This window comes from Belonocnema kinseyi, chromosome 1 (genome assembly GCF_010883055.1).
Source record: "Belonocnema kinseyi isolate 2016_QV_RU_SX_M_011 chromosome 1, B_treatae_v1, whole genome shotgun sequence".
In the NCBI taxonomy this organism is placed as follows: Eukaryota; Metazoa; Arthropoda; class Insecta; order Hymenoptera; family Cynipidae; genus Belonocnema; species Belonocnema kinseyi.
The window spans coordinates 123,565,956-123,580,557 of record NC_046657.1 but is presented as its reverse complement, the minus strand read 5'-3'; the positions used below and the strand labels follow the sequence as shown (position 1 = coordinate 123,580,557).

At 28.1% G+C, this 14,602-nt stretch overlaps 1 protein-coding gene across 4 annotated transcripts in view; it reads right to left on the bottom strand.

The window, feature by feature from the left end:
- The window catches only part of LOC117183158 (E3 ubiquitin-protein ligase ARIH1), a 56,600-nt gene that overhangs the window by 33,077 nt on the left and 8,921 nt on the right, over positions 1-14,602 (bottom strand). For 2 of the 4 annotated variants that reach the window (XM_033376383.1, XM_033351145.1), the window contains exon 2: positions 13,882-14,158. The exons of 1 other annotated variant lie outside the window; for it this stretch is intronic. In XM_033376383.1, the coding sequence (XP_033232274.1) occupies positions 13,882-14,091 (210 nt within the window). In that variant the 5' untranslated portion in view covers positions 14,092-14,158. Of the gene's footprint in view, positions 1-11,993; positions 12,160-13,881; positions 14,159-14,602 lie in introns of those variants that run through there. One more of the 4 variants, XM_033351163.1, reaches the window with a different exon arrangement.

Here is a 14,602-nt window from a genome sequence, read left to right as displayed (position 1 = left end):
CCCCTTGTTCGCCAGTCCATGCATTTAAGCCCCCCCCCCCTTTTAAAACCAATTCTTCCTTCTTTTCCTCCATCCACCTCCTTATTACTCTCCAGCCTTCCTCTTCCCCTCTTCTTCTGTATACACACTGGATAGTTACATTTTTTCATAAAAAAATTAAGTTTCAACAAAAGTAAAAAGGATAAGTTCAACTTTCTATCAAAATAGTTGAATTTTGAACAAAAAAGGACGAATTTTCAACAAAAAAAGGAGTTACATTTTTTTAGTTTAAAAAAATTAAGTTTCAACAAAAAAAAACAATATTTTCAATCAAATTATTTCATTCTCAACAGAGGAATTTTCAACCAAAAAGAATGGATTTTCAACCAAAAATAGGATCCATAAATTTCCAGATAGAAAAAAATTAATTTTCAACAAAAAAAGACGAATTTTCAATCAAACAGGATGAATTTTAAACCAAAAGTAGGATAGTTAAATTTGTAGTAAAAAAATTAATTAAAAAAAGTGTTTTCAATAAAATTGTTAAATTTTCAGAAGAAAATTGAATTTTTAACCAAATAGTTGAATTTTCAACCAAAAAAAGGAAGAATTTTCAAACCAAAATGGGATAATCATTTTCAATAAAAAAAAATATATTTTCAATCAAATTGTTGATTTCTCAACAGATAATTTAATTTGTAACCTAATAGTTAAACTTTTTATCAAAATAGTTGAAGTGTCAACCCTAAAAGATGAATTTTAAAACAAAAACAAGATGGTTAAATTTTCAGATAAAAAAAATTAAGTTAAAAAAAACAATATTTTCAAATTGTTGAATCCTCAACAAAAAATTTAATTTTTTACCAATTAGTTCAACTTTCTATAAAAATAGTTGAATTTTGAATAAGAACGAATTTTCAACAAAAAAACGATACTCACATTTTTTAGTGTAAGCAAATTAATTTTCAACACAAAAAAAAAAAAATTTTCAATCAAATTGTTGCATTCTCAACAGAAAATTTATTTTTTAACCAAATATTTCAAGTTTCGACCAAAATAGTGGAATTTTCATCCAAAAAGAATGGATTTTTAACCAAAAATCGGATCGATAAATTTTCAAATAGAAAAAAATTAATTTTCAACAAAAAAATAATATTTTCAATCAAATTGTTAAATTCTCAACAAAAAATTTAATTTTATCTAAACAGTTTAATGTTATGCCAAAATAGGATAGCTACATTTTTTAAACAAATTAATCTCAAACAAACAAAAAAAAAACAATATTTGTAATCAAATTGTTTAATTCTCAACAGAAAACTTAATTTTTCACCAAATATTTGAATTTTCTACCAAAAACAAAATAGCTGAATTTTTAAGCCAGGAAGACGAATTTTCAATTAAATAGGATGAATTTTCAACCAAAAATAGGATAGTTAAATTTTCAGTAAAAAAAATTAATTAAAAAAATGTTTTTTCAATCAAATTTTTGAATTTTCAATAGAAAATTTAATTTTTAACCAAATAATTGAATTTTTAACCAAATTTTTGAATTTTCAAGGCAGAAAAAGGAATTTTCAACCAAACAGGGTGAATTTCCAAACAAAAATAGGATTATAATTATCAGTAAAAAAATAAATAAAAAAAATATTTTCAATCAAATTGTTGATTTCTCAACAGAAAATTTAATTTTTAACCAATAGTTAAACCTTCTACCAGAAACAAAATGGTTTAATTTTAAAGCCAGAAAGATGAATTTTCAACCAAAAATAGGATAGTTGAATTTTCAGTTAAAAAGACTTAATTGAACAAAATGTTTTCAATTTAATTGTTGAATTCTCAACTTAAAATTTAATTTTTAATCAAATAGTTCAAGTTTCGACCAAAATAGTGGAAATTTCAACCAAAACTAGGGTCGATAAATTTTGAGTTAATAAAGAAACAATTTTCAACAAACAAAAAAACAATAGTTTCAAGGAAATTGCTGAATTCTCAACCGAACATTTATTTTTCAACCAAGTAGTTGAACTTTTTACAAAATAATTTTCAAGCCAGAAAGACGAATTTTCAACCAAAATCATCCGCCAATTACAGAGCCGTAACGACGAGGGTAGGGCGAGCGGGCCGCAAGCCCAGGGAGGAGCAGACTGGTTGGAACATTCTAAAAATTATTTTAGAAAATTTTGTTTTGCCTTTAACGAAATCGACAGAAGGATTTAATGACTGGAAACACTAAGGTCCTACAATGCCAGATCATGAAAATTCTATTGCCCACCGTAACAACTATGTTAAATGGAAGCTTCTTGAGAAGAATATTAAAGAGAAAAAATTAATTGATGATTACGTTACTAGTCAAATTGAATTAGAAAAAAAAGAAGTGGCGTGAAGTTTTAAAATTAATTGTTGACGCTATTTTATTCTGTGCATCAAATAATCCGGGACTTAGAAGTTCAAACGAACAAATTGTAAATCCTCAAGCAGTTATTTTCTTGAATTTAATTGAATTTGCTAGTCATCATAATCAAATTAAAAAAAAAATAGTAATTATAGTCACATAAAAGGTTCCGTATCTTATTTTTCGCTGAAAATTTAAAATGAAATCATTAAATTATTAGGGAATAAGGTTTCAAAAGTGATCATTGATCAAATAAAACGTGCCAAATATATTTCTATTTTATTTGATTGCACACGATATATCTCAAGAAAAGAACAAATGTTTGAAATTATTCGAAAAGTTCATGTAGATTATAAAAAAAAGTAACTGTAGAGGAGAGTTTTATTGATTTTATAGAATCTCACGAAAACCCCGGATTAGGTCTGGCAACAGAAATTTTGCAAGAAATAGAAAAAGATAACTTTATATATTGAGGATTTTAGAGGTCAAGGATATGATAATGGGTCAAACATGTATGGAAAATATCAAGGAGTGTAATACGGCTTCTGTTACCCCAAGGATGATAACATTTTTTGGTATTATACAAATATTGCATAATTTTTTTCTGGTTCAACGTCCCGATGGAAACGTTTGAGCAAAAAATTGAAATTAACTTTGAAGCGTATTTGTGATACGAGCTGACCTGCTAGATTTAGTGCAGTTAAGGCTTTTCTTGGATAAATCTCCAGTAGGTAGGCTCTATTCTATAGGATCGATTTCCATTTTTACAAATGTATATTTAATTAACTGCAAAAGTCACTTTTATTATAACAATTATGATTTTTCCGAAATTATCAGTTGAAGTTGATAGAAAGTTAGACACGAGACGATCTGATTAGTTAAAAATGAATGCACGAGAAATGCAGCACTATTTTCAGGCGTTCATTATTATTTTCACACCATATCCCCGGGGTTTCCAGCTTTAAAAAAATGAACCATCCCTTAGAAGAAGCATGAATAAAGAACAACGTGGGTTTCCACATATGTAACTTTCTCGATTACATTAACATATTAAAAAATAATACTTTTGTTATATTTAATATCTAAACTTTTCAAGGTTAGGCGATAGGAACAAATATTCAAAGTTATAAACCTACATTATCATTTTAGATGTAAGTCTAGAAACTCTAACATTGGACTATTTTTTTAATTGCACTAAAATGTATCGGATATACAGACTTTACTCATAGAATTGAGATAATATGGAGTGATTTTTTAATTTTCGACCCATCTTTAGCGAACGAAAACTAGTGAATTATTATGCCGTGTTGGAAAGTAATACTTTGCACCGTTGAGCATACCCTCTTCCAACCAAAATTACTTTTCCGCACCAGTAAATAAAAGTTCACGAAGCAAAAGTTAGGAAACCAAACTCTGTATAGCCAGCTTGAGACGAAGTCGACAGAACATCACTACTGGTTTTATGCTATTGTTTTTATTGCTTCTCAAATGAAAGATTTTCCGCATTTGCTACAGAAAGTATCGTGCGTGACAGATGCGAATCTTGGTATAATTTAATACCTAAATCCAGAACAAAATTAAGACGGATGTTTGAAGCGAGACAAATTAAAGAACAGGGTGTCTAGCGATTCTTAGGAACAAAATTCAAGGTCTTTTCCAGCTTTTCCAGGTCAAGAAATTAAAATGTTCCAAATCTCCTTTTTTACATCAAATAAATGAAATGAACGTTTGTCATACATGTAAAAAATGAACTATTTCATTTTTTATTGGACAAAAAGTGTCTAAAGAAAGCCGAATCGTAAATAAAAAAATTCTTAATTTTTTGCGAACATGAGCCGTCTTTGTAAAATATTTAGGAATATTTTTAAATTCTTTTAATGTCTTCAAAATCATTGAAATCTTTTGAAATCTTTGTGAAGTATTACAAATCTTAGTGAAAGCTTGCAATTTCGGTGAAATCTTTTGGCATTTTTCAAAGCTTTCATAACAATTTTTAAATTCTTAAACCTTTGTGAACTCTTTCTTTAATCTTTGTTGGCGAAATCATTTGTTTGTTTAAAATCATTGAAATCTTTTGAAATCTTCTCAAATGTGTTGAAAACTTTTGAAATTGCTTAAAATGTTTGAATTTCTTAGAATCTTTTGAAATCCTTATGAATTCTTTAAAGAAATTGTGAAATCTTCTCTGTCTTTTCTATTCGTTTTAAATTACTGGAATATTTGAAATCTTTGTTAAATTTTTTGAAACCTTATAAAAAATTTTTATATTGTTTAAAATATTTGAAATAATTATAAATATTTGAAATCTCAAATACTGTACCCTTGTTGAAATCTTTTAAGTCCTTGAAAGCTTTGAAATCTACGAAAACTTTGTGAAATTGTATTCAATCTTTATAAAATCTTTGAAATACTTGTGAAATGTTTCTTTAATCTTTGTTCGCGAAATCTTTTCTGTTCGTTTAAAATTATTAAAATCTTTTCAAATCTTGTTAAATTTGCTGAAACCTTTTGAAATCATTAAATATCTTATGAATGTTTTGAAATCTTTGAAATCTGGTGTACTGTACCCTTTTTGGAATGTTTGAAATTCTTGAAATGTTTTGAAATCCTTAAGAATTCTTTAAAATATTTGAGCAATCTTTCGCAAATCTGTTGTAATCGTTAAAAATCTTGTCAAACATTTTTAAACCGTTTAAAATCTTTGAAATGGTTTGAAATCCTTGCAATCTTGTATGCTGCACCCTTGTTGAAATCTTTTAAATTGTATTGTTTTGAAATCTTTGGAACTGTTGTGAAATCTTTTGACATCTCCTAAAATATTTGAAGTTATTTAAAATCTTTGAAATGTTTTGAAATCTTTAAAATCTTTTGAAAGTTTTTAAATCTTTGTGTAATTTTCGAAATCTTTGAAATCTTTATAAAATCTTTTGAAATCGTTGTGAATTCGTCGGAATTATTTAAATTATTACAAACCTTAGTGAAATCTTTTGATGTCTCATAAACAATTTTGAACTTGTTTAAAACCTTTGAAATGTTTTGAAATCTTAGAAATGTAGTTCCATATACCATTTTTAAAATCTTTAAACTATTTTGTAAGTTTTTAAATATTTATGAAATGTTCCAAATCTTTATGAAATGTACCTCTTTAAGTCGTTTCAAATTTTTGAAATCTTTGAAATCCTTTAAATCTTTAAAGTTTTACAATGTTTGTGAAATTGCTGTAAAATCTTTATTGAAATCTAGCGTGCGCGCCTTTTGTAAATCGTTAAAATCCGTGAAATCTTTATGAAATCTTAAAGATATTAAAAATATTTTGAAACGTTTGAAATATTTTGAAATCTTTAGAAATATTTTGTAACCTTTTGAAATCTTTTGTACACTCAAAAACCGAGTGGCCAATCCCTCGAAAAATCCGTTATATGGCCATGGCGTATTCTAATTCTGAAACAGAATTAACATCGACATTTTAAACTAATCATTTTTATAATTTTAAACTAATCATTTTTATAATTTTTAAGTTGAGTACCTCAACAAGAAGTGCCTTGAAATATCTTTATTTATTCTGTAATAAACAAAAGATCAATTATATCTTGTCGAATAAAAAAATGTTCAGCAGCAAGATTTTTTCTAAACGAGATGTTTCTTTCATAATAGGCTAAAAGATTTAAATTACTCTTCGCATTTCGATAAAATTAGTGTTAAAATAAAAGAATTAATCAAATTCAAGGTTTTCGTAAAAAAATCAAGGAGTTTTCCAGGTTTCCAAGGTCACTAAACACCCTGGATAACTCGCTTTTGCGTCCGGCGCCTCCATTACTGGATTTTCCCGCCTCTTCCCTAATTACCGAATAGTATGTAGAATGCACCTAGAATCCCAATTAATAAAGAAAGAGCACAGAAGAAAATTTAGATTCTTAAAAAAAAACGGGCTGAAGAAAACGGTATATTTACGGAATCAAGTTCGCTGATCTCTTAATCGTTCTTTCTATTTATAAAATTCTACAAGCAACATTTCTGAGTTCAAAACAGTGATAAAAGTCATTAGTTTTATACAAAATTACCAGAATTTGTATTAGATAATGGCGCACTTTGGAGAACATCGTTAGTTTTAACAGTCTGCTTTATTATTTTAACAAAAGATGGCGATTTTTCAGTTTAGTAACTTTTTTAAGCTCAACGAAACCCCACTTTAATGTATACCTTATTATCAGGGAAAATTTAGAAGGGTACTAAGTGCTAACAGTTTTAACCATCTGGGTAACATCAAAATGAACATCTTTATTTAGAAAAATTTGAGTAATTATTTGGTCAAAGTATGTATATTCTATGCCGTATATCTGCATTGATCTTCAATAATAAATAAAAAAATCGATGGAAAAATTATAATTGAACAAAATAAAACTCTTTTCAAAGAGACCAAAAATTCTTTAAAAAATCGTAATGCCTCTAATTTTTTTTATCTTTGAAATTATTTCCCCTTCTCTTAATAATAATATTCCCATGAATTCCCTCATTTTCTGAGTTTTTTGACAATAAAGTGTTAACATCATCCCAAACAAAGTCATATCCATGTACGAGTCTATATTTAGAAAGAACACTGCATTTTGGGTCGCTATCGAAGTAACTTTGATACTCTACCTTATTGTAAGACGCCTTCGTGCCTGCCCTATGTCAGCAGCATAACAACTTTTACACTTAATTTTATAAAACCATTATTTAAATTACATCATTATTATACTAGATTAAGTTCAGATATATTTTGCCTAATGTTGATCACAAAGCCATTGTAATTTTTCCAAACTAAGGCAAAACAACTGTGTCAAATTTAGTGAAATCCATAGTATCATTGTTTGATTTTTCTTATTTCTTATTAAATAACAATTTATGCTAGGCATATATTTATCAATAAATTTTAAATGGATAACGGATTAAAACCCCAATCTGTTTGCAAAGATCTAGATTTTTCCAGGATAATTTCGATGTGATATTTTCAAGGGAGTCAATTGTTTTCTTAACAATTCCAATTTTAACCTGTGTTGTACAATATCCCTATATTGTATACATGAACGTGTTGTGAATGATGAATTTCGGTATTATATCAACAATTAAAATAAGAAAGTGGTTTTCTGAGTAGGTGTTGAAAAGTGCTTTATTGAATTTAACGTAGCAATTAATCCAAGTATTATTGAAATTTTAAACTTACAAGGATACATTTTTAAGCAAAAATGGAATAGGTAAACTTTTATTTAAAAAAGAAGAATTGTAATTTATAAAAAAAACGTGTTTTCTAGCAAATAGTTGATCCCTCCTCTCTAAATTATTGAACTTTGACAAAAATGACGAATTTTCTACACAAAACAGTTGAAATATCAAATTAAAAATATGAAATTTTGATAAAAAAAGTTAATTTTATACAAAAAAAAAGAATAAAAAAAAATACAAGAAATCTCAGCCCAAAAGCTGAACTTTTAACTAAACCAGATTAATTAAATACAAAACAAAAAACAATGTTTTAACAACATAGTTCGATTTTAGCAAAAAGTTAAATTTTTTCTTAATACAGAACCATTTTCGACCAACAATGTAATGGGTACATTTTTAATTACAAAAGTAATTTTTCAACCCAAAAAACTGAATTTTCATTTTTAAAAATTTAAACAAGATTAATTCACTACAAAAAGAAAAACACGAATTTTCAATAGAATTCAAAAATTCTCAACCAAAAAGTTGAATTTCAACTAAAAAAGATGAACTTTTAAACAAAAAGATTAATTTACTACCAAAAAAGAGGGATTTTTGACAAAATTCAAGAAGTCTCAACCAAAAAGTTGAATTAAAAAAAAGCTTTTATTTTTTTAAGAAAGTAGTTCGACTTTAAAACTTAGTTGTCAAATTTTAAACCAAAAAGATGAATAAAAAAAAAGATTAATTTTCTACTGAAAAAAACAACATAACCGAATTCAAGAATTCTTAACAAAAAAGTGAATTTTCAACTTAAAAAAATGAATTTTTAAATAAAAATATTAATTTGCTACCGAAAAAGATGTGTTTTCAATAAAATTTAACACTTCTCAACCAAAATGTTGAGTTTTCAAGACAAAATATTAATTTTAAACAAAAAGCTTAATTTACTGCACAAAAAAGACTAATTTTTGACAAAATTGAAGAATTCTGAACCAAAAAGTTTAATTTTTAACTAAAAACATAAACTTTTAAACAAAAAGATTAATTGTCTACTTGAAATCATTCACCATCTGGAAAAGTACTGAAACCGTTAACATATATAATTTAGAAAAAACATTTCTCTAAAGTCTAAAAGGTGTAATACATGAAACTTTACTTTGACCCCCCCCCCCTCACACGTTACCTACCGCCGCTTTTGTTAGAGCCCCCCCCCCCCAGTGGTAATGTAGTTTATGGATAATCCCATGCTTCTCTTGATCGAATTCAAGCGAGTTGAGTATAGCAATCTTTAGTACGAAAAACGCAAAAAAGACGTACTCTCCGGGTATAGCTTCTTGTGCGTATATCACATGATATATTAGTTAACTAAAATAGCAACAGCATCCCATACGAAATATGCAACAAATTTTTTTCGATATATATGTGGCTCGGTGACTTCTGAGAAGCTAAAGACAAATTCTCTTAGGAAAGTGCTCGTCACGAGCACAAATGATACATAATGGACAGTGCACACGGGCGCAGCTGACCATACGTATATTCCACACTTCCCTTTAAGCATAACATGGCTATTTTTCTCGTTCTCAAAATGATTCACACTACATGCATTTGCATAAAAAACTGAATTTAACACTTTTCTTTGAGCAGAATGACCTTCCATCGAGCTAACATGGGCATCATTTCAATTGATCAAATGAAGTCTCGGGTCTTAGCCTGTTACCTGACATTTTTTTCAAAATTGATTTTTTGGTATTTTCTGGAACATTTTTTATATGCAGTTATTATCCCGTAAGCGAAACGCCAAATTCCTCTTTGTTTGTTTTTAAATGGATTTTCGAAAATCCCGTTCTGTTATCTAGAGCATAGGTCCGCGGTTATGAGAAATCCGTCCTTTTTCTCACATCGGTTTAGTTTACTCGTATAATAGGCCAGTGAGACACATGTGAGGGCGCATTTCCAGTTGAGTGCATGTGTGTGTCGAAAGCTGTTTGTGGCTGCTTTGACGTCATCTTTGATATTGTCGTCTACAGATAGCTGCAAAGACGAAGGTGAGCGACGCGTCTTGATTACTAACACTCAGTAAATTCTTGCAAAAAATTGTTTTAAATTTTTGCAAGCACATCTATGTTCAGCATGCGATTCCAAACCTTATAACATATAAACTTGCCCGCGGCATGAAAAATAACACAGAAAAAGGCGAGCCCGTGAAAACAATAGAAAACCAGCGAAAGAATACTGCAGATAACAGGTTTAGACCGCCGGAACCCTTGTCGATAACATATGAATAGCTTTCAATCGTCATACAAGGTTCAATTTTGATTCAAATGTTATAAAACTAACGTGTATTATTATTCTCTAGTAAATTAACAAAAAAGATTTTACAGTTTTAAAACATATTGAACATTGCACAAATAACAACGATTTTCCTTCGCATTGTAAAATTTCTGAAATGCCAGTTAACAGGTTTAGACCGCTGACCCTTCAAATGTAAACCACAGTGATCCTACCTCATTGCAAGGCCTCTCTTATGAATTGACAACGAATGTCAATGGTCTTGCTTCTTGAATGGAACACCGGATTTTCAATACTCTAAATTAAAGAATAAATCTATGAACTTTAAAAATGGTCAAAATTATATTATTCAGTTATTTTAGGCCAATAAATATTTTTAAATATACTTTTTTTTCAACTTAAAAGTTCTTAAATTAGAATTAAAATTATTTTAATTTTAAATAGTTTAAGCATCCTTGAAAAACTTTTAAATTGTATTTCAAAATCTTGAGAAATCTAGAAGTAGTTTGAAATTTTTATCAAATTTAGCTTTATTTTAAAATTTTTTTCAAAATTCTCAATAACTTAAAAAATTAATTGAATTTGGCTTACAAATTATAGAAAATCCTGCGAAAATTTTCCTAGGAAAATTGAAAATGATTCTTCATTTAAAAAAACGACTTGAGCAGAATATTCAAAAAAAATCTTAAGAGAATTCCAATATTATTAAAAACGACCTGGAAAGAATTGAAGGATTTTTTAAATTTTTAAGATTTTATAAAAGTTGTAGGGACAATTTTATTCAGTGTAAAATATGTTTCAAAATTCTGATTTTTTTTTCACAAACTTCATTTAAATGACTAGATATCATTTTAAGTTGTAAATTAATTTTGAATCTTTTCAAAACTTCTAAATATTTCTTATAATTACGCAAATTTTCTTAAAAATAATACGTTTTCAATTATTATTTATACATCAAAATTCAACAATTTCGCTTACGAATTAAACATTTTATTAAGTAGAACAATACAAATTGTAACGTTAAAATGTTAAAAGCTTTCCGAAATTTTAACAATTAAAAACTTTCTATTTCAAACATTTAAGTTTCAAATTATTTACTTTTAAATATTTGGCTTCAAATTAGTCGTCTTAAATTATAAGTCAAATATCGCTACATATTAAGTAATTATCCTTTTTCTTAATCAATTTCTTTTTTAATTGAAAGGGTTAAAAATAGAATAATTTAGACTTTTAACTTTTTTTAACTTTCAACGTATTTAGAGTCGTTTTATTATGTCAATTATTTTACAGTTTTTAATACTTAAAGTACAAATCCATTTTAAAAATCATTTATTTATATTTACAGTTAATAAAATAAAACTGTTTTTTCTTAGAAATTTGCAACTTTAAACGTTTTTAATTTTATAATTGTTTAAGACTTTAATACTGCACGTTAAAATGCTTTGAATTAGAAATATAAACTTAAAAATAAAAATCAAAAATAGAGAATTTTTCCGGAAAAGATTTTCAAATTACGCATTATAAACTGAATGATATCATAATTTAAAAAGATATCAATTCAACTAATTATTTTAAAAACTGCGGAAATCGAACTTGGACAGATTTTTCTTCTGAAAATTTGTAAAATTCCCGGTCAAGAAATAAATTGACTGTCATTTCCCGGTCCAGCACCCACCCTGAGATTGTACATAAAAGATGAATTTTTAAATAAAATGATAAATATTTAACTGGAGTACTTGAATTTTTACCCGATAAAAACGATTTTTTAACACGAAGAATTAATTTTAAAGAAATAAATAATTTTCTACAAAAAAATCGAGTTTTTAACATAACAGATGAATTTTAAACGGAATAGTTGAATTTTTAATTAAAAAAGACAACTTTTCAGCAAAATTGTCGAATTTTCAACTAAAATCATGAATCTTCAACTAGAATAGTTGAATTTTATGCCAAAAAGATGAATTTTCGATAAAAAAGACAAATTTTCAACAAAGTACATACATTTTCAAACAAATAGTTTCCTTTTTAAATTCATTATATCAATTTTCAACCAAATAATTGATTTTTAAAAAGAAAAGTTACATTTTCAACCAGAAGTAAGTTTTACGTAAATTAAAATGTTTTTTAAATCACCCTAAAGGTGTACTACCGTTCAGATTCTGCAAGGACATCTTCGTTTCTTACAAAGTTTTCTGTAAACACGGCCGCTGCCTAAAACGATGTTGGCAAGTTTAAATCAATCAAGAGACATCTCGTCATCTCCATTAGTGTAAGCTTCTTCCGTTCAGCTATACGATTTAGTTGCGGACTCACTTTCACTTTATTTTTCATCCGGTCTGATTATTTACCATCGCTTGGTAGCTCCTGAAGGCTTCTAAAGGCACACAATACCGTATAGCATCAGGAACGAATTGGCAAAATATTTTGCTTAACCAATGGACTGCCTGCGGATTAGGCCGCAAAAGTCCACATATACTAAATCAAGCAACTGCGTTTTTCGTGGAGAGTTTTCCGGAAAAGGCAATTTGAAAGTTTTCGAAGTTTATAAAAATAATGTATAACAACATTATTACCAATAAATTAATTAATAAACTTTCGAATGTGAATTTTATGTAACACGGACATGACCTCAAATCTCAGAAGTGATAAACTTTTACATCATAGCTTTGTTTCATAAAGTATCATATGCAAAGGAGGCAATCGTCATTTTATCTCCAAGGTATAAAATATAGTATTACTTTTTGAGGTGAATAAAAATCAAATTTTGTCAAAAAAAAATTAATTAATCAGCCAACTTGAAATGCCAGGTTTTTCCTGAAAACGCATTTTTTCGTCCAACCAATTTAAAGTGTTCTTTTTCTAATTTGGCAATTATTTATTTCTGACCATCCGCGAAAAAAGGAACCTAACGCGCAAAAAATCTATTTTTAGTTTTTCACACCAATCGATAGTTTTTTATTTGCCCTTTCGTAATAAAAAAATTATATAATATAAAATATCAATCGCTCCCCTACCAAACTTATCATCAATCATAGAATGAAGTGATAAATATTAATCCAAACTAAATTAACTATCAGGAGTATCAAACCCCAAATATATAAGTTAGATTTGTATCTCCTTAAGAACTTGAAAACTATCGGTATTCTCGATAAAATGAGCCAGGATGACGTCACTTTGCCTATTGTTTAAAAATATATTGCAAAAATAATGGTACATTTCTATAGGATCGCACCAATTCATCACTATTATTATGAAAATTTTTGCTTGCATGGTGCAACATGTTTAAAGTCGAAACAAAAGTTTAAATATTTTTTCTGCTGAAAATTTATTTGAACAAATATAATAAACGAGTAATCATAAGGTAACTATCAAATTTATTAAAAATATATTCATTGAATTTTCATTATAATTTTCCTACGCATAAGACATTTTCGAAATTTATCAAACTTTTTTGTTCCAACGTATCATAAATAAAATAAAAATCATAAATAAAACAGTCAGATTTTCCTTTGTCTGATTCTCGACTGAACAATAAAAATATAAAACAGAAAAAAGTAGATTTTTCGATAAAAGAAGAAAATTCCCGACCCTAAATAAAATTTCCGGATTAAACTGAGTTTAACCTTGCGGAATCTCAGGATACTGATCGATCTATTTCAAATTTTACATAGGTTACAAGTGAACCAAAATGAAGCTTTTCAGTTCTAGGCTGTATTAAATTGCTTCCAATATTACTTTTATTTTAAAAACGAAGACAAAGTAGGTTTCCGTTCTAAAACAATCGGTTTCTTTATCAGCTATATAATAAGAGATAGATGTTTTTAACACGCGTTTTCAGGATGGATGCACAATTCTGAACGGTAACAATAATAATTAATAAGATATTTTGTATCAAAACACTTTAGAAAATATAAAAACTATAAAGAGGACAAAAATGTTTAAATAATTACTATTCTTTAAATTCGGAGTATCATCCGAAGAACATAATTGTATAATAAATTAAAGCTGTAAAAGCTTAATTCAGAACTTTTTTTTACCTCCACAACCATGTTGACCTCCTTTATGGAGTCCACCATATGTTGGACAATTTCTTCTGTGGACAGAACTTCGAAGGGGTAATCGTCAACGTCGCTGGCTCGCTCTCTGGGATTTGCGGCTTCAATTTCCATAGCGAATTCCATATTGTCATCTCCACTAGATTCGTTACCGGAGTCCACATCATCGTACGTTTCCTCTTCTGAGTCCATCGTTTTTCTTTAATAAAGATTCTTACGTTGGACTCCCAGCAGCACGCGCTCCTCCTTCGAAAAGTATCTGTATAACAATTTAGCGATGTTGTAACTAAAAGAGCGAAACCCCAATATTTTTATAAAAATATATTTAAATACGAGTTGCAACAATTATTCTCGACATGAAATACTCTCTTGAAACATATGGGATTGCCCCCCCCCCCCACACACAACCCTTGGCAACGACTTCTTCATGCTCTAACTGTCACGAAAAGATAAAGATCCCTTTTGCGAAAAGTAAGGTATAAAATCGTCCCACACGCAACCTATTTAATTCTATTTTACAAAACTTGATCTTGAGGTTTTTTTTCTTCGCTATTTTTCATTTTATGTCCAAAAAGTAGTAATTAAATAGCTGATCCAATATGGCGGATATAAAGTAAAATAAATTTAAACAATTATATATTATTATGAATCATTCTCCATGTAAAGACCAATGGAAAAAGTATCACTGGGGGGGGGGGGGGGG